This window comes from Neolamprologus multifasciatus, chromosome 15 (genome assembly GCF_963576455.1).
Source record: "Neolamprologus multifasciatus chromosome 15, fNeoMul1.2, whole genome shotgun sequence".
Lineage (NCBI taxonomy): Eukaryota > Metazoa > Chordata > Actinopteri > Cichliformes > Cichlidae > Neolamprologus > Neolamprologus multifasciatus.
Genome location: NC_140453.1, coordinates 28,565,408 through 28,587,696, shown reverse-complemented (window position 1 = coordinate 28,587,696; position 22,289 = coordinate 28,565,408). Strand labels below are relative to the sequence as shown.

General features: G+C 43.4%; 1 protein-coding gene across 12 annotated transcripts in view; it reads right to left on the bottom strand.

Moving 5' to 3' along the window:
• Nucleotides 1-22,289, bottom strand: part of szt2 (SZT2 subunit of KICSTOR complex) — a 115,814-nt gene that overhangs the window by 13,904 nt on the left and 79,621 nt on the right. For 11 of the 12 annotated variants that reach the window (XM_085133085.1, XM_085133086.1, XM_085133088.1 and 8 more), the window contains 8 exons: nt 21,437-21,692; nt 21,284-21,363; nt 20,258-20,383; nt 17,722-17,924; nt 16,389-16,485; nt 14,361-14,441; nt 13,122-13,196; nt 3,489-3,554 (listed from right to left, as the gene is read on the bottom strand). In XM_085133085.1, coding sequence (XP_084989211.1) covers nt 3,489-3,554; nt 13,122-13,196; nt 14,361-14,441; nt 16,389-16,485; nt 17,722-17,924; nt 20,258-20,383; nt 21,284-21,363; nt 21,437-21,692 — 984 coding nt within the window. The remainder of the gene's footprint in view (nt 1-3,488; nt 3,555-13,121; nt 13,197-14,360; nt 14,442-16,388; nt 16,486-17,721; nt 17,925-20,257; nt 20,384-21,283; nt 21,364-21,436; nt 21,693-22,289) is intronic. The other variant, XM_085133096.1, reaches the window with a different exon arrangement.

Below are 22,289 nucleotides of genomic sequence, written 5' to 3'. Positions count from 1 at the left end.
AAGAGTGTCCATAAGTGCACGTGGCAACAGGACGCTCTAGGCCGTAGGTCGATGATCGATTTTGTAATCGTATCACCAGACCTGCGACCTTATGTTCTGGACACTCGGGTAAAGAGAGGGGCTGAGCTGTCAACTGATCACCACCTGGTGGTGAGTTGGATCAGGTGGCGGGGGAGGACGCTGGACAGACCTGGTGCACCTAAACGCGTAGTGAGGGTGTGCTGGGAACGACTAGCAGAGGCCCCAGTCTGCGAGATCTTCAACGCACACCTCCGGCAGAGCTTCAACAGCATTCCGAGGGAGGCGGGGGACATTGAGTCCGAATGGACCATGTTCAGCGTCTCCATTGCCGAAGCTGCTGCATTGAGCTGCGGCCGCAAGGTGGTTGGTGCCTGCCGTGGTGGTAATCCCCGAACCAAATGGTGGACACCAGAGGTGAAGGGAGCCACCAGGCTGAAGAAGGAGTCCTATCGGGCTTGGTTAGCCTGTGGGACTCCGGAGGCAGCCAACAGGTATCGACAGGCAAAGCGGAATGCGGCTCGGGCAGTGGCTGAAGGAAAAACTTGGCTGTGGGAGGAGTTCGGAGAGGCCATGGAAAAAGACTTTCGGACTGCCTCGAAGAGATTCTGGCAAACCGTCAGGCGTCTCAGGAGGGGAAAGCGGTGCTCAACCTGCACTGTGTATAGTGCTGACGTCGCCTGAGAAAATTGTCAGGCGGTGGAAGGAATGCTTCGAGGACCTCCTTAATCCCACTGACACGTCTTCCGAGGAGGAAGCAGAGTCTGGGGATGAGGGGAATGACCCGCCAATTTCCGGGGGCGAGGTCACTGAGGCAGTTAAACAACTCCTTGGTGGCAGAGCCCCTGGTGTTGATGAGGTCCGCCCCGAGTTCCTGAAGGCTCTGGATGTTGTAGGGCTGTCCTGGTTGACACGCTTCTACAGTGTTGCATGGAGATCAGGGGCAGTACCCCTGGACTGGCAGACCGGGGTGGTGGTCCCCATCTTTAAGAAGGGAGACCGGAGGGTGTGTTCCAACTACAGGGGGATCACACTCCTCAGCCTCCCTGGGAAAGTCTATGCCAGGGTGCTGGAAAGGAGAGTTCGTCTGCTAGTCGAACCTCTGATGCAGGAGGAACAATGCGGTTTTTGTCCTGGTCGTGGAACACTGGACCAGCTCTTCATCCTCTCGAGGATACTTGAGGGTGCATGGGAGTTTGCCCAACCAGTCTACATGTGTTTTGTGGACTTGGAGAAGGCATTCGACCGTGTCCCTCGGGGTGTCCTGTGGGAGGTGTTGCGGGAGTATGGGGTGTCTGGCCCATTGCTACGGGCCATTCGATCCCTATACAACTGTTGCAAGAGCTTGGTTCGCATTGCAGGCAATAAGTCGGACTCGTTCCCGGTGGGTGATGGGCTCCGCCAGGGCTGCCCTTTGTCACCGGTTCTGTTCATAATTTTTATTGACAGGATTTCTAGGTGCAGCCAAGTGGCGGCTTTCGCTTTGGTGACCTCAGAATCTCATCTCTGCTTTTCGCAGATGATGTGGTTCTGTTGGCTTCATCGGGTGATGGCCTCCAGCTCGCACTGGAACAGTTCGCAGCCGAGTGAATGCGTGAATGAGGATCAGCACCTCCAAATCTGAGGCCATGGTTCTCAGCCGGAAAAAGGTGGAGTGCCCACTCCGGGTCGGGATGAGTTCCTGCCCCAAGTGGAGGAGTTCAAGTATCTCGGGGTCTTGTTCGCGAGTGATGGGAGAAGGGAGCCGGAGATCGACAGACGGATTGGGGCTACAGCTGCAGTGATGCAGACGCTGCACCGGTCCATCGTGGTGAAGAGGGAGCTGAGTGTAAAAGCGAAGCTCTCAATTTACCGGTCGATCTACGTCCCTACCCTCACCTATGGCCACGAGCTGTGGGTAGTGACCGAAAGAGCGAGATCGCGGATACAAGCGGTGGAAATGAGCTTCCTCCGAAGGGTGGCTGGCCTCTCCCTTAGAGATAGGGTGAGAAGTTCAGCCATCCGGGAGGGGCTCAGAGTAGAGCCGCTGCTGCTCCACATTGAAATGAGCCAGCTGAGGTGGTTCGGGCATCTGACAAGGATGCCTCCTGGGCGCCTCCTGGGTGAGGTGTTCCAGGCATGTCCCACCGGGAGGAGGCCCCGGGGCAGACCCAGGACACGCTGGAGAGATTATATCTCTCGGCTGGCCTGGGAACGCCTTGGTGTTCCCCCGGATAAGCTGGAGGAGGTGGCTGGGGAGAGGGAGGTCTGGGCCTCTCTGCTCAGGCTGCTGCCCCCGCGACCCGGCCTCGGATAAAGCGGAGGAAGATGGATGGATGGATACTAATAATTATCAAATACTCAAACTTAAGACAGATCATTTCAAATTCTAAAAAATCTTCTTCAGCTCACGATAACCTAATAATCACAATCTGGATGACCACACAAGCTTGTAAAGTTTGTGCGCTTTCAGTGATTTATTTTCATCCTTTGACCTTTTTCTCCTATAAATTATTTTTTTAATGATTATTTTAAAATCTAGAATATAAGATTTAAACAAACTCCTTGTGGCCCCACCCTCACAGCCTGCACTTTGCAACCTACCATTATACTGTTAATTAATACTTGACTCAAGCTCATTTAGCTTTACATTACAAAGAAAATATATCAAAATTGTCTGAAAATATTAGAAGAAAAATCGATGAAATGAGTCATCGATGGCATGTTTCAATTGTAGCTACCATCATGCTGCTAAACATGCAGCATTTAAGCAGAAGTGGCCCAATAACTGAGCCTTGGGGAACAACATATACTTACTCAGACATACAGTTATAAACACCCAGTGGTCACTAACAATTTAAATGAATTAATAGTTCTGTATAAATTCTGTATAATAGAAATTATACAGAATTTTCCAGTATTATCTGTAGCAGCGGAGCAGCAGAAGCAGCAGTTTACATTCTGTGTAATTCAAAGACTGAACCTTCACACATGAACACAGGCCCTAGCTCCAATCACCATCTGGCTGCTAAAGAAGAGGAGGAAGAGGAAGAAGAGGAAGAAGAGGAAGGGCAAAAGAAAAACAGTGGTTGCATAAAAAATTAGCTCCAACACCCAAAACACCAAACCAACAACCACAGAGAAGACAGCCTGTTGGAAACAGAAAAGGGAAAGTAAATCATAGAGGTGCTTGGCTCTCACCTGATCCTCAACACAATCAGGTATAAATGCATCATTTTCATTGCATAACTTAAGTCTGAGTCCCTGCCTTAAGCTAAAGATGCGTTTTTACAGTCAAGCTGTAGTTTGCAGCAACAGTAGCTCCCACAGTGCACTTGATTTAACATTAAACCCAATCATTCCCACAGAGACAGGAAGGGAAACTTGAAAGGAAAGAGACCAGGACTGATGAGAGCAAGCATAGAGTGGCGAAGAGGGGTGGAGCCTGATTGTAGTGAGACACCCCTCCCTTGAGAATGGCTGGGACATACCGCACAGTCAGATACTGGTGTGGCATCTGGAAACGGCTTGCAACGAGGTTTGGTGAGGAGGCTGCCCTGATGGAGAGATGACATGAGGTGGGACTAGGCAGACACAGAGACACACAGACAGATGGATGGAAAGGAAGACTGAAGATGTGCTAAGAGATCAAACAAAACCATTTCAGACTACAAATATCCACATTACATACACACTCTACAACTGTGGACTTGGATGTGTTTATTGTTTTTAGTGTGACACTAACCAGCTCAGCTAATCTGACTAGCTGATAGTAACAGTAATAGGCATCTTGGTTAGTAGGCAACTACTTGTGGATAATACGACTTCAGTAAAGCATCATAAGACTGACATATCCATCGATCAGCCCCATATTAAAACCACCATCCTGTGGATAAGCTGCACATCCTTCTGCTGGCCTCAGGATCAGGTTCCCACAGATGCACTGTCAGACTGGGATCGGCGTGTTAGGAGGCCAGCTCAACGACCTGGGCTTGGACTTATAATAATCACATGATATGTGGTTCTAATGTTGGGGCTGATCCATAGCTATTAGCAAACTTTACGCTTCATTCATTAAGTTGGTGTCACGTCACTAACGAGCTGCCTGCTGTGGCTACGATTCCCTTATTTCTCAGTATTTACCAGAACACTGTCAAAGAGGAACACATTAACGTTAATGCACGCTGCTGTAAACCCCAAATACTAATGCAACTAATTTGTGTTTATTTATAAAGACATTTTATACTGACAGCACTAACAAGTGCTAACGAGTGAATTACCACAGTCCTCGTCCTGAACACCGTCTGAAACTTTGCATGTGTGCTGGGCAATTAAATTCACTGATGATCAGAGGAACACGAGAAACAATATTTGAACAAATTAAAGTAGAAAAAAATCTTAAAATGGAAAAGATTCCACAGTATTTTCACATTTAGGAAAAACACGGAAGTGTTGGGGAAGAGTTCGTTTCTGCATGCAGCCTATATGATGGCTTATTGAAACACTGACGCATTTTCCACCTCTTAGATCTGAATACAAAGACTGAAACTATTTACTCTGATATTATTGTCTCAGGCACAGATCAAGCCCACCTTCCAATCAAATCTTTTTGCTTATGAGGGGCATCCAATGAGGAGAAAGATGGGAGGTTTTGTCAGACGGATGATGAACTGAGGGGTTGCACTGATATTATTGATATTAACAAGGATTGTTCTGCAAATCATGCAAAGCTGCTGTAACAGAGCCAAAGGACAAAGGCTGGAAATAAACGGGTCCCCTTTAATGTGGCCAGCATGAGCATTCATTCTTTTTATATCTGTGTGTTTCTCACCCTCTCTCTGCAGGGGAGAGGGAGGGGAGACAGGAGGACAAAGGAGGGGGAACAACTACGCTGTAGTGCCTCTTCACTTCACTGTGCAATACCTTTTGTTAATAGTCAACGGTGCAACAGACCTCAATACTTGAAATGTGCAATTCACTTGTATTTTTATTTTATTCCTATTTATTCTATTTATCCTCTTCATATAATTTATTTATATACGTCTCTGTATTTATGTAATATTCTGCTCACGCTCTGTAACTTCTGTCGGTGCTGTGCTTTTGCTTTTCCCAGAGGAACCCACTCGAGGGATTAATAAAGTTTTATCTTATCTTATCTTACATGTCAACAAGTCTCCTGTTTAAAGTGTTTCAGCAACATCGTCATTTAAATGCAAATTATATTCTAAACTGTTTAAAATTATCTATTAATTAAGAAGCAATTCATTGCTTCTGTGTATGATGTTTGGGCCAATGTGAAGAGCCACTTCAGAACGTGCTCTCACCTGTAAATACTGCGATTATGACTCCCTCTCTAACACAGGGAACACATCTCTGGGCTTCAGAGATAATTCATTTTAAACATAAAACACTTTGTTTACGCTTAATTCACTCAATGTCAAGCTTTTTTGGAGGATTTATGGACATCTTTAATTCACAATAGCTGCAGCGAATGCACCGTTCTTGCTTTCTCAACACTTAAACCCTTTGGCCTCCCCACTGTGCTTCGAGGCTCAGGCTCTTTCAACACAGTCAACCTCTCACATCACTTTGTAGACATCCTGACAACACCACGGGGAGGGAAACAAACAGCATGACATCTTTCAAAACATCTTTCTCTGCCTCCGTCACATCAAAGTGCACCGACCCCCTAATCTGAAAATGGATCAGTCACAAGTGGGAGAGATGTTCACCTAATATAGAACCAGAACAAGGACCGGAGCTGCTGGCACTCGGGATAAGAGCTGAATCTTCAAGGTCGGAAATTCTTCAAAAATCCATAAACAGAAGTGAAAAAGCGCCTCTGCCAATGCTCAGAACAAACAATCACAGCTTTGTGCACATGGGAACGCACATGAAGTTGCACTTTGGCTGACGGTACTTCCTGTGAGCCATCCTAAAGTAGAAATGTCATTTATACAAGACAGAGGACATTTCAGTCCATATAAACAAAGTTTAGCAGAACTAATGGTAATTAGCTTCTGTTGTCTTTTTTATTGAATATTGCTGCGTGTAACTTGGCTTTAAAATTCACGAGGCAGATTAATGCAGGTCTCATTATTTCCCTGCATGTTTACACTTCCTGTTACTCGATATAAAAACTGATGGTTTGATTCATGAAGTATTCTTGTAGGATTTTCATTTATTTATTTATTTTTTTATCTCTGGTTGCCGCTGGTTACCTTTTCCTGCTCCTGCCTCCTTCACAGTTGAATGTAGTCTTGAATCCTCCATTTATCTAATTTCCTCAGTATTTTTAAGGACACACTGCACACCATGCCTGACCCCAGTGTGCGGTTTAAGCCACAGCTGCTCTAAAACAGCAGTATTGCTCATTAAAATCATATTTCTGTAATGGTTAGTTCACCACTATGTGCAAGTTCTTTCATCTAAATGATCATTTTTCACCAAAAAACAGAAAATAAATAGTGAAGTATATTATGATCTTTATAAGACGCCAAATTACAGATAAATACTTGATTAACCGTTTCATGCACAGCGGTCACTGCAGTGGACGCAGCTGTTCAGAGGCTGCTTCCTGTTGGTGTCAGTGTTGATGGTAAACACATAAACCACAACACTGACACTGATGTGTCGCTCCACACACACCAGTGAAAACGTGTAAAAGACTTCATGTTTAAAAACATCTAATCAATTTTTCAAAGATGAATAAAAACAGCGTGAGGTTGTCATTCATGCATCAAAGGAAGTCCAGTGTGCCAGTTGTTATCTGCCTTAAAAATAACATAATTGTTTCGTTTTAAACTTTGACAGATTTCTAAAATATTTGCATTTTTTGATTTTATCACAGTGTTTGTTATTATGTAATAAATTCATTCATTCACATGCAGCTAACAGCTCTTTGAAAATCCATTTTTGGAACAAACCAGCTGCAGTAACAGCTGTACGAGTGTAAGGCGAGTTTATTTACAGCAAGGTGATTCAAAGAGCTTCACAGAGACATTAAAAAACAAAAACAAATAAAAAGATTTAAAATGGAAAAAAATGTAAGTTTTGAAATTTAAGCTTACAAGTAAAACAGTGCAGATTTGGTGTTTTATTCAAATGCAGCTGAGAACAGGTGAGTCTTCAACCTGGATTTAAATAAACTGAGTGTTTCAGCTGATCTGAGGCTTTCTGGGAGTTTGTTCCAGATATAAGGAGCATAAAAGCTGAATGCAGCTTCTCTGTGTCTGGTTCTGACTCTGGGAACTGATAAAAGACCGGATCCAGATGACCTGAGGGATCTGGAAGGTTCATCCTGGGTCAGGAGGTCACTGATGTATTTTGGTCCTAAACCATTCAGAGCTTCATAGACCAGCATCAGAACTTTAAAGTCTATCCTCTGACGGACAGGCAGCCAGTGTAAAGACCTCAGAGCTGCACTGATGTGGTCCACTTGTTTGGTCTTAGTGAGGACTCGAGCAGCAGAGTTCTGAATGAGCTGTAGTTGTCTCACTGATTTTTAGGTAGACCTGTAAAGATGCTGTTACAGTAATCAAGCCTACTAAAGATGAATGCATGGACTAGTTTTTCCAGGTCCTGTTGAGACATCAGACCTTTTATCCTTGAAATATTCTTGAGGTGATAGTAAGCTGATTTTGTTATTGTCTTAATGTGTTTTTCTGAGTTTAGGTCTGCATCCATCACTACACCCACATTTCTCTCCTGGTTTGTGGTTTTTAGGTGTAGAGATTGAAGTTCTCTGGTGACCTGTAATCGTTTTTCTTTGGCTCTAAAGATTATTACCTCAGTTTGTTTTTGTTTAGCTGGAGAAAATTGTGGCACAACCAGTCATTAATGTCCTCAATGCATTTACCAAGAGCCTGTACAGGGCCTCGGTCTCCTGCTGACATTGTGATATGTATTTGTGTGTCATCTGCATAGCTGTTTATGTGATATGTAAAAGAAACAACGCTGAGTCATCCTTTGAGTTCAGTAACTTTTGTATGCTTGAATGATTTATATAGTAATATATATTTTTATTATTAATTAATTAATTAATATTATTATTATTATTATAGTGAAGTTGCCAAAAACTAAAAGGATGTTCCTCTGACGCTGGACCAGTACAACAACTAATGATGAGAGGATCAAAAGGCTGTTTGATCCTAAAACTTGGAAAAGGTTCCACCTGAATTATTTCCAAAGTACTTTTGTTGTTACTGTGACTCTGGTTTCTTTAGGCTACAGGTGTGCTGTAAGCATATTATTTTATGCATCAGACAATAATACATTTGATAAATAATGCATCTTTAGATTAAACCACGTGGAGTATGCTCTAACAGACGAGGTGAAATGAGATGGGAAGTGCAACATGGCTAATAGTAAACTGCTGTCAGGGGGCCGAGCTGCAGGCTGAAGCCACACGTGTCAGAAACAGTCCACCGATGTTGAATTTGCTATAAAATACAGTGGGGCAAAAAAGTATTTAGTCAGCCACCGATTGTGCAAGTTCCCCCACTTAAAATGATGACAGAGGTCAGTAATTTGCACCAGAGGTACACTTCAACTGTGAGAGACAGAATGTGAAAAAAAAATCCATGAATTCACATGGTAGGATTTGTAAAGAATTTATTCGTAAATCAGGGTGGAAAATAAGTATTTGGTCAATAACAAAAATACAACTCAATACTTTGTAACATAACCTTTGTTGGCAATAACAGAGGTCAAACGTTTACTATAGGTCTTTACCAGGTTTGCACACACAGTAGCTGGTATTTTGGCCCATTCCTCCATGCAGATCTTCTCAAGAGCAGTGATGTTTTGGGACTGTCGCCGAGCAACACGGACTTTCAACTCCCGCCACAGATTTTCTATGGGGTTGAGGTCTGGAGACTGGCTAGGCCACTCCAGGACTTTCAAATGCTTCTTACGGAGCCACTCCTTTGTTGCCCGGGCGGTGTGTTTTGGATCATTGTCATGTTGGAAGACCCAGCCTCGTTTCATCTTCAAAGTTCTCACTGATGGAAGGAGGTTTTGGCTCAAAATCTCACGATACTTGGCCCCATTCATTCTGTCCTTAACACGGATCAGTCGTCCTGTCCCCTTGGCAGAAAAACAGCCCCATAGCATGATGTTTCCACCCCCATGCTTCACAGTAGGTATGGTGTTCTTGGGATGCAACTCAGTATTCTTCTTCCTCCAAACACGACGAGTTGAGTTTATACCAAAAAGTTCTACTTTGGTTTCATCTGACCACATGACATTCTCCCAATCCTCTGCTGTATCATCCATGTGCTCTCTGGCAAACTTCAGACGGGCCTGGACATGCACTGGCTTCAGCAGCGGAACACGTCTGGCACTGCGGGATTTGATTCCCTGCCGTTGTAGTGTGTTACTGATGGTGACCTTTGTTACTTTGGTCCCAGCTCTCTGCAGGTCATTCACCAGGTCCCCCCGTGTGGTTCTGGGATCTTTGCTCACCGTTCTCATGATCATTTTGACCCCACGGGATGAGATCTTGCGTGGAGCCCCAGATCGAGGGAGATTATCAGTGGTCTTGTATGTCTTCCATTTTCTGATGATTGCTCCCACAGTTGATTTTTTCACACCAAGCTGCTTGCCTATTGTAGATTCACTCTTCCCAGTCTGGTGCAGGTCTACAATTCTTTTCCTGGTGTCCTTCGAAAGCTCTTTGGTCTTGGCCATGGCGGAGTTTGGAGTCTGACTGGTTGAGGCTGTGGACAGGTGTCTTTTATACAGATGATGAGGTCAAACAGGTGCCATTCATACAGGTAACGAGTGGGGGACAGAAAAGCTTCTTTTCCACCCTGATTTACGAATAAATTCTTTACAAATCCTACCATGTGAATTCATGGATTTTTTTTTCACATTCTGTCTCTCACAGTTGAAGTGTACCTCTGGTGCAAATTACTGACCTCTGTCATCATTTTAAGTGGGGGAACTTGCACAATCGGTGGCTGACTAAATACTTTTTTGCCCCACTGTATTTGGCGTCCAGCTTGATGGCAGCAACTGTCACTCGTGCATGATGGGAGGACCTCACAGAGAGGAGAACTTGGACTTATTCCTCCCTTCAGCTAAACATCAGCAAGTGTTAGAAACAGCGGGTCTGACACTGGAGGCAAATTTAAATAAAAATAGAAATAAATAAAAACCAGCTGACTTTTTGCAGCTCTGCAAACAGTTGCATTAACACCCACTTAGATTGAAATGGGCTTTTAAAAAGTTCCACTTTGTCGCTAAAAGCAGGCAGGCCATGTGTGCCTGCTCTGAAATACTTTTCTCCTGCAGTAATACATGTTCAGGATGCACAGCGTGAAACAGCACGGAGAGGCAGACCCAATGAAATCTGAAAAGTGACACAGTGTGAAAAACACCCTGGATGGTGAAAGTACTGGAGCAAAGTGATTTTCTTTCCAGATGAACAGTCGCTGCTGGACAGCGTCAGGATTTCATCTTCACAGGCAGTTACTCGAAACATGTGAACTCAAAACAGAAAATACACACCTATGGATGGAAACCACAAACACATGTTAGCGTTTATGTGCAGATCAAGAAAAGGCGGATATATTTTTAAAAATCCATTTGTGATTGAATCCTGTTCCACTCTGTTCATAAATATAACACATTTAAAATGAAGATAAGACTAAAACTCGGGACATGAATGCTGTTATTAGGTCTGATTCTTTATCGATTGCCTCAATATTTCCAGATTCATGTTTCATCATCTGAGTCTCAACAGAAAGAAAAAAGCTTCATTGTTGCTGCTTCTCCGACACCAGTTTGATGCCATTTTCATGCAAATATCAGAAAATAACCTGCCAGCACTGATCAAAGGAGCTGATAAGCTTGGAGCTGCACGAGTTTGCAGAACTGGAACATTTGGAGCAGTTTCTTGTTTCCTGCCTCTGTGACTGAGAAGTTTAGTTTAGTTTCACGAGCCTAAAGGTGGGTTAGGCGAGTCCAGGAACATGTCCCTCCCTAAATCATGGGACTGTGCTCCATGTCCCTGCAGCTGAGACTATCTGTCCTGTGACAGCGTGGATATGTGCTCCAGCACAGACAGCAGGATAAACGCAGGACAGCGGCACCATTTTTGCTTAACACGACAACACAAATGTGTCCACTGAACTCAAAGTAAAGTTGAGAGACTGCTGATTACACAGGAAGTAGTCGGACTTCCACAGAGAGTCTGAAACAACCAGACTGATTGGTCAGAAGTGCTCAACAGGATGACCTCGAACACAAACCAGCAAATTCAAACTCAGTGAGATTTGATTGCACTGATCACTTCCTGAACTGGCTGATGTCAGTATTGCTACTGTACTGTGTTTTGGATAAATGCCACTTTCACTGACCTGTTGCTCTTTTTACTGACAGTCAACTCTGGTTCTTGTGTCCACACATCCTCTGGAGGAAGCTTGTGTCGTGCTTTTTCACAGAATCGTATTATTTTGCTCGTGGCCGTACGCAAACGTGTGATGCTGACCGCCACACAAATCTACAGTTCTTCCTCCTCTTTCTTTACCACAGGGGTACGCTTCTACTCTACTCTACTCTAATATGTGAGGGCCTTGAAATACTACATCTCCTTCACAGGTGCAGCAGCCCTGAGTGGGCTCTACCTGCTTCCAGCCGATGGCTGAATGATGCAGCGGTCCTCCACCCAGCCTGCAGACATTATTGCCTCCATGCTGTAGCTGTTTACTGTCACCAAGAGGAACGTGCCGCTGCAGTGTCCCGTGTGAGCTGCTCCCGCTGTAGGTTTTTTAAATCTTAGGTGTTTTTGTGGTGCTGCTGCACTGACACTTTTTTGTTCCAGCACATTTTCCATGAAACCAGCAGTGATTCATGTCATCATCCACATCAGGCTACATGCTGTTGGGTCATTGGAAGCCAGCATGCCTGCATGATTAAGCATACACAGATACCTGCTACTGCCACAAATCCTGTACCATAAAGACGCATTAAGAACCGCAGCCTCAGACTTGAAAGTGCTAAATTTCCAATCCTAGGCTCCTCCCACTCAGAGGTCAATGAAACCAAGATAAGCAGGTCATCTGCTAAAGCTAGCATAGATAGATGCTCTTCAACCTGCAGCTTCTGTCCATGAAAGCTATGAAGAGAAGTGATGACAGAGCAGCTTTGGCTCCAGCAGCGAGTGTTTGTATGGCTGCAGCCTGTTTGGTCCCTGCAGTGCAGTTTCTCATAGATGGTTCTGGCCGACACTTTGAAGTTGCGCCACCTTATGATGACAAATTTACCCCAGTTGGACCTGACATGACAAGTAGATGTGAAAATAACAGTGGAGGTTTTTCTGACTCAGCCAGAGGATTATTTTAATTTATTCTGCTTCTTATTTATTAACAACTGTGTTTCTGCTCACGGAGGATAAACAGACAAAGGGTGGAAATGACATCGAACGACGTAAAGAAACACGCTGTAAACCAGACTAACTGAACAGCTGTTATTGACCAGAGCAATGAACACGCGGCTCTTAAACTGCATCAGAGCAATAATAATATTCAACTGCAGCACGAACAGAAGAGGCAAATAACACTAAACTACAGTGAAGACAAGCTAGCATAAAAGCTACGTGTGGTTCACCTCTTCACATCGTTCTGTCAGGGACCGGCTGCTTTAGATGATTATTTTATCTTATTTTTATTTAACAGCTGGAAAAATGTAACCAGACTGATAAAATCTACATGTCGACTCACGTGAGGCACCAATGGTGTGAAGGGGCTTCTGAAAATGGGATTTTCACTCAGACTACAAAGAATTTATTCAGCATTTATATTGAAAGAGTTTAAGTGTATGTTGTTGAAATCTAAATTTTAAAAACTGCTTTAATTTCAAGGATATCAGCTCCTACAAAAACTGATTTAAACAAAGATTTCAGAAATTCGACTGAGCCCATGATCATAAAGCCGACCCGTGATCAGCCCAGCAGACCAACACCAGTCAGAACCCCAACTACACGATGCACACAGATCGGGCACTCCTGCCCTCCCACGGTGATCACTTGTGTTCTGCTTTGTGTTTTTATGTTCTTGTTGAGGACACAGAGCTCAGTGTTGTGCGTCCACACACAGTGCAGATCAGTGTCGAGCATTTACCTGCGAGTTGACGGTCTGGCCCATGGGAATACGGGAACACTCCAGTGCGTACTGCTTCACACAAAAGTAAGAGCCCTGGTGGAGTGACACAGAGACCACGAGGTTACTCAACACCAGAGTGAAATAATCCAGAAGATGCACACAGGGAGTCAAGGACAGCTGAAGGCTCGTGTGTGAAAATCTATCCTCAGCATCACAACAAACAATGTGTCGAAAGGTCAAAATGTTTCACTTTAACTAAGGATGAGCAAACGGCAAAAACAAACACACAATGCCAGGATATCAGAGCACACACACAGCATCAGACGCACAACACAACAGTGATTACACACTCCTCCCACTCTCATTAAGAGGTTTTGGCAAACACTGTGGCTTATTTCACTCGTCTCACACCAGTTGTGTCTCGTTGTACGTTAAGTGTGGGACACAGTAAACAAAAAGGTTGCCATAACAACCTGGGAGGAAGACCTTAGCTGGACACGACTGAAGGCCTAAAGAAAGACGCTCGTGTGGGAAACACGAGTTACTCAGTGTGACCCACGATGCAGGCTGATGCTGATTCACTCTGAGTGTTTGCAATGGCAGCACTGACCACAGCTGAGCACTGACCACAGCTGAGCACTGACCACAGCTGAGCACTGACCACAGCTGAGCACTGACCACAGCTGAGCACTGACCACAGGTACAAATGCTTTACTGGGAACGCTCGAGAGCACTCTGGCAGCGTTTCACTATTGTAAGTTTGGGGCTTTACGCAGGTCATTACCGTTGAGAGCTACCAGCAGGATGTGGCTGCTGGTCAGTGTGTCGCGCTCTCCTTCGCAGGAATTTGACATCAAGGTGAAAAGTGACACCAAGCTCAGCGTTTTTATCTGAAGTTGCTCAGCACCACTTCTCTTCTCACTGCTGCCTTTTTTAGCATCTTTCAACACTGCAGCAGAGGAACCAACACGACTAGAAACAAAGTGTTAGAAATGCTGAGAATGGCGTTTGGATTTCTCCAGGATGAACGGAATAACTGAACTTTGGAAACGCCACCAGCTTCACATGGACCTCGTCTGAACAGCAGTTAGCCGCTGATCGCTGTGACCCATCATCCCTTTAATTAACATTTAACCCTCACATTAGATTTTTAATCATTATCTAAACTAAACTGTCCGCCTGTCTCAAAGAACTGAAACAATCACACGACTATGATTTCAGCACATATAGTGTGTTAGTGAGGACAGCGCTTCTCACCTGAAAAGCCAGTTCCATCAACACGATTCCTCCTGGCAGCGCCCTCTGCAGGTGATACGCGGTGGTACCAGACACCGCAGTCTGAAGGTCACAACAGTCAGTTTGTAATTGTAACATTTTTCATGATTTAATCTCTACATTAAGATTTTAAATGCGCATCACCTTCATGTGCAGCATAGTACTCCTCCAGCACCCTCATCAATACTAATGTTGTAATGGTAAATATTCTTTATTGTAACAAATGTTGTTTCTAAAGCAACAAACTGCTGTTCCTGCTGTGTGGACTGACTGCTGTGCAGGTTTGGAAAGAAAAGGGAAGCACTGATATAAAAGTGAGGGCTGTCATCTCAGCCTAATGGGATTTAGCTCTTATTCATGCACATATGTGGTGTGGACCTCCGTCTGTGCACAGAGGCTTTTCTCTGAAACACCAGGGCGCATCCAAACAAAGCGTTCAGTGGAGGGGGGGCAGCACCAAACGTAGCTATGCTACGGAGCTCCTCAAAGCTGACCAACATGATTATTGTGTTTATTAAGTGAGTGGCTGCTCTCTCCACAGGTTTGAAGCCATCTGCCGTCTCTCCGCTGTTTCACCGAAGGCTCATCAAACCTTTGCAGAGACGTCCGTCAGGTTCATGCTGCCCCAGTGCAGCCAACGTGCTTGTTGCAAGAAGCATGCGTCGTCACAGTAGGCACACCTTCACTTCCCATTATGTTTTTGTTTGACAAAAACCACCAGTGTTGGATTCGATCGTTATACAGTCAGACGTCCCTGCTGTGGATCAGCTCAGACATAAATAAAGCAAATAAACTTTCATGAGCTGATGTTGGGACATCACTCAGGAGACATTTAAAGGTCTTAATTTCTAATCTAAAAGCAAAGTTTTCTTTTAGCATCTCTGTAAATCTGCAGACATGGAGGGAGGCATGATGTGTTGGACAGCATCACGGCACAAACTTCTGACTGATGCAGTGAGTGAAGGTCAGGGTGATCCTCTCACAGACGAGTGTGGCTGCAAAGCCAACAAACCATGCAGGTAACAAGTTTCTAACTGCAGCACGTGAAAGGTCCAGTGCATAAGTGCAATTCAGACCTCAGCTTTGTAAATAAGAGATGATCAGGCGTGTGGCTTATAGTGTAAAATCTGTCACTGTGAATCTTTTTCATTTCTCTTTTTATGTAGCTGGCTGTAGTTTCCATGTTCAAATAGCAATGACATAAAAGGTGACATCATTAAAAGCTGAGACAGAAGGGATCCGGATTTCCCGCCTGCTGTTGCAGGATCACAAGTGACGAAACTTCTCCCTGTAGCGCCTTTGTAGGTGAGCATGTTAGTCTCACCCAATAAGACGTTACTGTGTCTGATTATGTGCAGCTGCTGGTGCCTAAATAGTGCGATTATTTACAATAAATACACACAATGAAAGGACAATATTTAAACCTGTGTCACATCTTGTTTCCTACTTTAAAACCAGTGAGTCAGACTGATGTTCCTGTTAAATCGAGGAGAGCGTCCATATTTGTTAGGTGCTGAAGTTGTGCCACAGAGGAACTTCTTACACGCCATAACTCGTTAAAGTTAGCAGCAATGAAAAGGTTACCGCTGCCTGAATACAAACAAAACAGTTTCTCGACCCCCTGAAGCAGCGCTGCAGTCGTTTTCCATTATTGCATCATTACACACGTGTTTACACCGTCTTTGGGAACTCGCATCTGTTTTTTTAAAAATACAGAAAGATCTAAAACTGTAAACTTCTCAGCGTGCATGAGCTCTGACCCCCAAAACCAAGTCTTCCTTGAGTTTGCCTCACCACAGCTCAAACCATGACTGTGGCAGCTCTTCAGTCAAAAAAAGAGTTTAAATCAGACGTAGCAGAAAACACACGTCTCTGGAGATGCTGACGACTTTACTTAGTTTCACTGACACATTAGAAATTCATTGGAGCCGTTCTCCCACAGCAGCGTCTGACTTTATCCCCCAGTTTTGTGTTTGGAGAATAAAATTCATTTTCAAGGTGAACACTAACCTTAGGGCTGTCCTCGCTCTTCTGCTTCACATAAGAAAAAGACATCCGGCCTTCTGATGACATCGAGTTCAACATGGCAGCACGAGCGCGGGCGATGCTGCAGGACATGGGGGTGGGGGTGGAGTGGGGGACAGGGTCAGTAAAGATCTGCTTAAACTATAAAAAACCCAACAAAGGCTTATAGAGAGCCAGCAGCAGAGATCCAAGCAGGAAGACCATTCAGTGAGAGTCACACACAGACTGAGAAAGTGACAGCAGGCAGGACGCTCAGGCTTCCTCCCTCAGTGGATGGAGGTCAAAGGTCAGAGGAGAATCAGAACATATGCGATTAGATGACTAACAGACAAGTATGACGCACGACTGAGTGCGAGAGGAGACTGGAGGACGGGAGGAAATTAATGATTCCTGATTTTCTTACATTTACACACTAAAGAGAAAAAAAACCCCGTTTACTAATTAAACATGAAGCATATGAAACTTGTTTATTCTTATCTATCAAACATAAATATGGACTTACACATGAAAACATTATTTTAACTGCTGCCATCAGACAGTCACAGTTTAAATGCATCAAATCAAATCACCTTAAATATGCACAACCCTGGACATTTCTCTCATTACCATTTATTACTCGTACAGCTGCTCTTATTGTTCTATATGTATTCATATATTCTTATATATTTTTTATATTGTGTATTTTGTTGTACAGTTATTTTATTTTTAACTTTCATTTTTATATTTTATTTTATTTTTTCCTAGTTAAATTTACCCTTTATTTCTCTGTTTCTTTGTTTTTGTTGTTTTTATTTTTGCTTTTTGCTTTGTTTGTTTTACCCATGCTGTGCATTGGTTTTGTTTTATTTTATTTTTTATTTATTTTTATTATTATTGTTGTTGTTTCTTTTAATTTATATTTGTTTATTTTGGGGACTATGTTCTTTAATATAAATCTCATGTTAACTGTACTATTATTCTTTGCTTGTTCTGTAATATAAAAGTCAATAAACATAATGTTTAAAAAAATAAATAAAAAATAAGCTATAAAATTTACCCTTTATTTTAATTTTCATATTTATTTCCTATCTCATTCATAGTCTTTTATTTTAGGTCACGAGCAGCACTTCACTGTGTATGACTGTGTGTGACAAATACAATTTGAATTTTAATTTAAATGGGGGCATTAAAGAGAAATCTAAGAACAAGCAGCCCAGATTCAACGTAAAGTTCTGATTAACACGTGTGGACTCCTCGAGGGGGGTGCACAGGTGCTGAGAGGGTTGAGGGTACATTACAAGGTTGGAAACAACAGCTGGAAAGCACACATCCAACACACCTGCGAGCTGGAGACTGAGGCCGGACCTGCACCAAAATGAAGCCCATGCTCTGCAGGTATTGGACATACTGCTGAAGGAAGGTGCTGGAAATTTCCAGCAGCCAGGGCTCTTCCTTCAGTCGGCCGGGCAGCATGTCAGCCGAGTCTGTGCTGTAGCTCCGGTCCCGACCCGATGCCGTGGAATCACTGGAGCGATGCCTTTTCTGACACACACAATTTCAGAAGAATTTATAGTACAGTGCACATGGCCTGAATACCAAAGAAATGAACCATGTTTGAATACAAAATCCTAAAAGATGACCGAAAATCACAATTTTCATTTTGAGCATGATGGAAAAAGTAGCCGTACGTCTGAGCCGTGGAAGAATAATGCAGATCCACCATTAATGGGAAAAAGCATTTGAACTTTGATGATGTTTAACTTGAAAAGAGCGACATGTGCAGAGTTAGAGCACACAGGCAGAAAGACAGGCGGCTGCTGTCAGCTGTGACAGGAAGCAGGAGCACCGGGGCTCAGACGTGGAGATCACAAAGTCACAAACTGATCCACATCCCAAAATCTGTCTGAAGCCTGTTACCACAAAAACGTGCTCCATACATACAATATGTTCCTGTACTGGAAATGACCAAAGTCACTCAGATTGTGAAGTTTTTCAGATGAAAGAAGAAACAAAACTTCCTCCTGAGGTTTCAAAGGAACTTCCAGGGAATAAATTACAACACTAACATAAAACATGCTGGAGTGTAAATCAACACTTCTTAACATATCAAATGTTGAGACATTTTACTCTTTCATGAAAAACCATTTCTCGTTGTGCAGCTGAGGTCATGTTGAGGAAGTCGGGTGTCCACAGCCCCCCCCTCCTCATCATCAGCATGACAGCAACACGAGGCTGTGGGGTAAACCAACCGGAGGAGCATTTTGCAGCTAATTGGGTTCATTTCAAACAGCTGAGTGAGCTGTAGAGAGGCACAGAAGATGATCTTCAACTAAGCAAAGCTCATTTAAAATGAACTGAGGCAAAATGCAAAACTTTTGTGATCAGATGAAGCAACATTTGAAGGAGAGGGACCATCTGCTAGTTATCAGTTCAGAAGGCGGCTGGAACTGGTGGCCTGCACTTCTGCAAAGGTACCATCAATGCTGGAAAGTATGTGCAGGTTTTAGAGCAACACAAGCGCCCAAGCAAACACTTAGAGCTGAACCGAAGTGTCTGCAGACCTTTCGTCAACTGAAAACATTTGGTGGTAATGAAACAGGATGTACAGCTCAGCAGCCTGAACGCCACAGCGAACAAAGACTACATACAAGAACGCTGCACACATGATACTGTCGTTGTTAAAGACTGAACTCTAGTCACACACTTTGGGGCCAGACTGAGATATTTTAGGAAACATCAGGCTCTGAAATAAATTCCTCTAAAACCTTCATTGTGTTGTTAAATAAAACTAAAAAGGCTTTAAATACTTACAATTAACTAACTTCATCAGTCACTATCTATCCCCTCTTTGACCATAATAGAGAAACTAGTCTTCTGGAGAGGGGTTGATATGTAAACTACATCACTTATTAGCAGACGAGTCCTCTGAGTCTCCTGTAAAAACACTGCAGAGGTCTTACATCCTTGCATCCAATCTCATTCAGAAACACATTCAATGCATGTTTCAGGCTACTGCAAAAATAATTGGTTGGCATGAACCTATGGAGCACCAGAGCAAAGAATAGCTTCATTTATGCTTTATTATGTGGAAATAATTAGCAGTGTGTTCGAATAAATGCATTCTGGGAAGCAGTAAGAGTTTGTTTCAGGATCTCGTCTCCGTGAAAATATCTTCTTAAAGGTTTATATCCAAGTAAATGACTGATGACTAACAGGACTAATGTGACAGCAGGTTTTCTTCCTCAGCTAAAGGGTTAACCGCTCACTCTCAGAGTATTTGAGGCCTTTTCATAGGTTATATAGAAAGAACAAACTGGATCTCAATGATATGAAAAACCTTTTGTGAAATCCAAACGATGCTCTCAGATGTCTTAAGTAACTGTGCACAATAAATGGATTAAACGGAGAATTGCTCATCCTCACTCAGCTGTGCATAAAGTTAAAAAAGGGACCAAAATAAACGACAGCATTCGTTTCCAAAGGTGCAGCATCTGGTCTCCTCAGCTCCAAGTCTGTTTCTGGACTGTTGTTAAAAGAAGAGGCGATGCTACACTGTTTACACGTCGCCCTGCTCCAATTTTTTAAACATTTTTTCTGCCGTTGAATTGAAAATGACTCTTCTGGACCAAAATGATCCGTTTTCTCAGTCTAAATATTTGATATGTTTTCTGTGTCGTCGTTAGAGCAAATCCTCAAATCAAAATGAGCATGAATGTAAAACAGAGGTATCCTAACCTGGAGTGTTTATCATGAAGTAAGAACATTAAACACAGGATCAGAAATTGAAGACTGTATTTATATTCAGTCTTTATATGAATAAAAAAGTGAAAATGAATCTGCCAGTAACTTTCCCTTTAGTTGGATGGAAAACAAACCTTTTCCAGAGGCTGAATAATCTGTTCCTCTTGGATCTGCTTGCGGAAGACGGGGTCAAAGAGCAGAGGGGTGGCACAGTAGTGGACCAGTCGGGACGACTGCTTCAGGGTCTCCAAATCTGTCCCCTGCAGAGACAACCAAGGTAACTCTTACTGAAATGGTGAAAGTATGAAACTGCAAGTGGGATGACAGTGATAGAAAAGACCACAGCAACATCAAAGATGACACCAGGCTGAACTTTTAGCAGGAGATCAGCATTCAAATGACAGCCAACAGGTAGTTTCGCCTGTTTATTGCACTGGACGCGGCTCCTGGCCTGACAGCCTCCGCTCAGGCTGCACACCTCCTGCTGGAAGTGCTCGAGTAAGAAACCATGTGGGTGACAGCTGAAATATCAAATTTGTAAATTTAATGCCACCGTGTAACCTCTCGAGATGTCACGGTGTCAGATAGAAACCTTTTTAATTAGCTCGGATATTCCCCACTTTGAAACGAGGCGATACAAAGTGATTTCCCCGAGGAGAGAGCCGTAACTGAAGCCCCTCAAAGACGCTGTTCCCCCGGGTTAGTTGAGAGCAATTAGCTCTGAGATTCTGCTGCTCGCACAGTGGAACAATTTACTGGTCAAATCCAAGTTGTTGTTTATGTTTTAAATATCCAACATCATTATGAACTTAAAGGTGCATTTTGTGATTCCCCTTTATGAACGTTAACTAAAACTATCACCACCAGGGGGCAGGCTTTTCAGAAAGTATAACAACACGTGTGCTGCTTTTCTTTTAACTTCTTGTGTTTTGCATCCCTCACGCTCCACATTACAGGTACAGCTGTCTTTAAGGCTAATTTACTTACGTTGACCCTGCTGAGCCGCTGCTTTCAGGAAGCCTGGAAATTCTTTCAATTGAGCGTCTGGTTCATGAATTATGGGATATACAGATGTTTAAAATAACATTGCAGGTGCCTGTGTGACCCCAGTGACCCCAGTGACCGGCTCTGAAGGGTCAAACACTGTTGAAAGTACTTACTGAGATGGGCATGTTGGACTGTGCTGACCTCTGCTGCCAGGTCACGAACAGGTTCTCTATCTTCATCTGCTTCTCTAATTCTGTAAGAATAAAAACAAAGCCATTAATTTCTCAAACTGACATCATGTTTAATGTACAAGTCGAACTATTCACCTCGCCGCTCGGCAGCTTTGATCTCCAACAGCTGGCTGCCATGTCGAGCCACCACATCTCCATCCATCAAAGGTCGAATGGTGCAGACGTCCCTCAGAGCTTCATCAAAGGGAAGCAGCTCGGAGGGAAAGTGGAGCGGAGCAAGACTTCGACCGGAGTTTCCCAGTCTGCCCTGCTCTTTACTGGGCAGAGGAGGGACTGCGCTACGCAGCAACGCATCAGGCTCCATGGAGGGTCCGAGGAATGGGTTGGGATCCTGATCAAGATAGAGAATAACTCGATAATTAATGACGCCATCACCTCACTTAGCAGCTAAATACCTCCTGAGTAACCTCAGAAAACCACTTTTATTACATAGTTGTCGAGTGAATCGCAGTTTCCTGTCTGGCCAAGCAGGCTTTCACCGGGCTACTGTTAACAAATGCTAGCTTATATTAGAGGTGGGAATCACCATACATCCCACGATACGATATTATCACAATACTTAACGCACGATACGATATTATTGCAATTTTTAAAAATATTTTGCGATATTCAGATTCTGTACATAAAGGTAAACTTTATCAATATTCATTTTCTCTAATATCAAAGTCTCACACTCAGTCTTTCTCTCATTTCAGTTTGATTGTTGACAAACTGAACGGTTTGTATTACAGTCTAGTCCAACTTAACTGAACAACCATCTGGTACAATTATAGCTATTCTGAACTATGCAGTTTATGAAAACTATGCAGCCCCTTCAGCAACTGAAGAATTTGAAAGTAAATTAAAACAAAATATAATTTTACATTAAATAAAAAAGTTTTAAACTTAATTAAAATAAAACATGTCTTAAATTAAAATAAGTAAACTG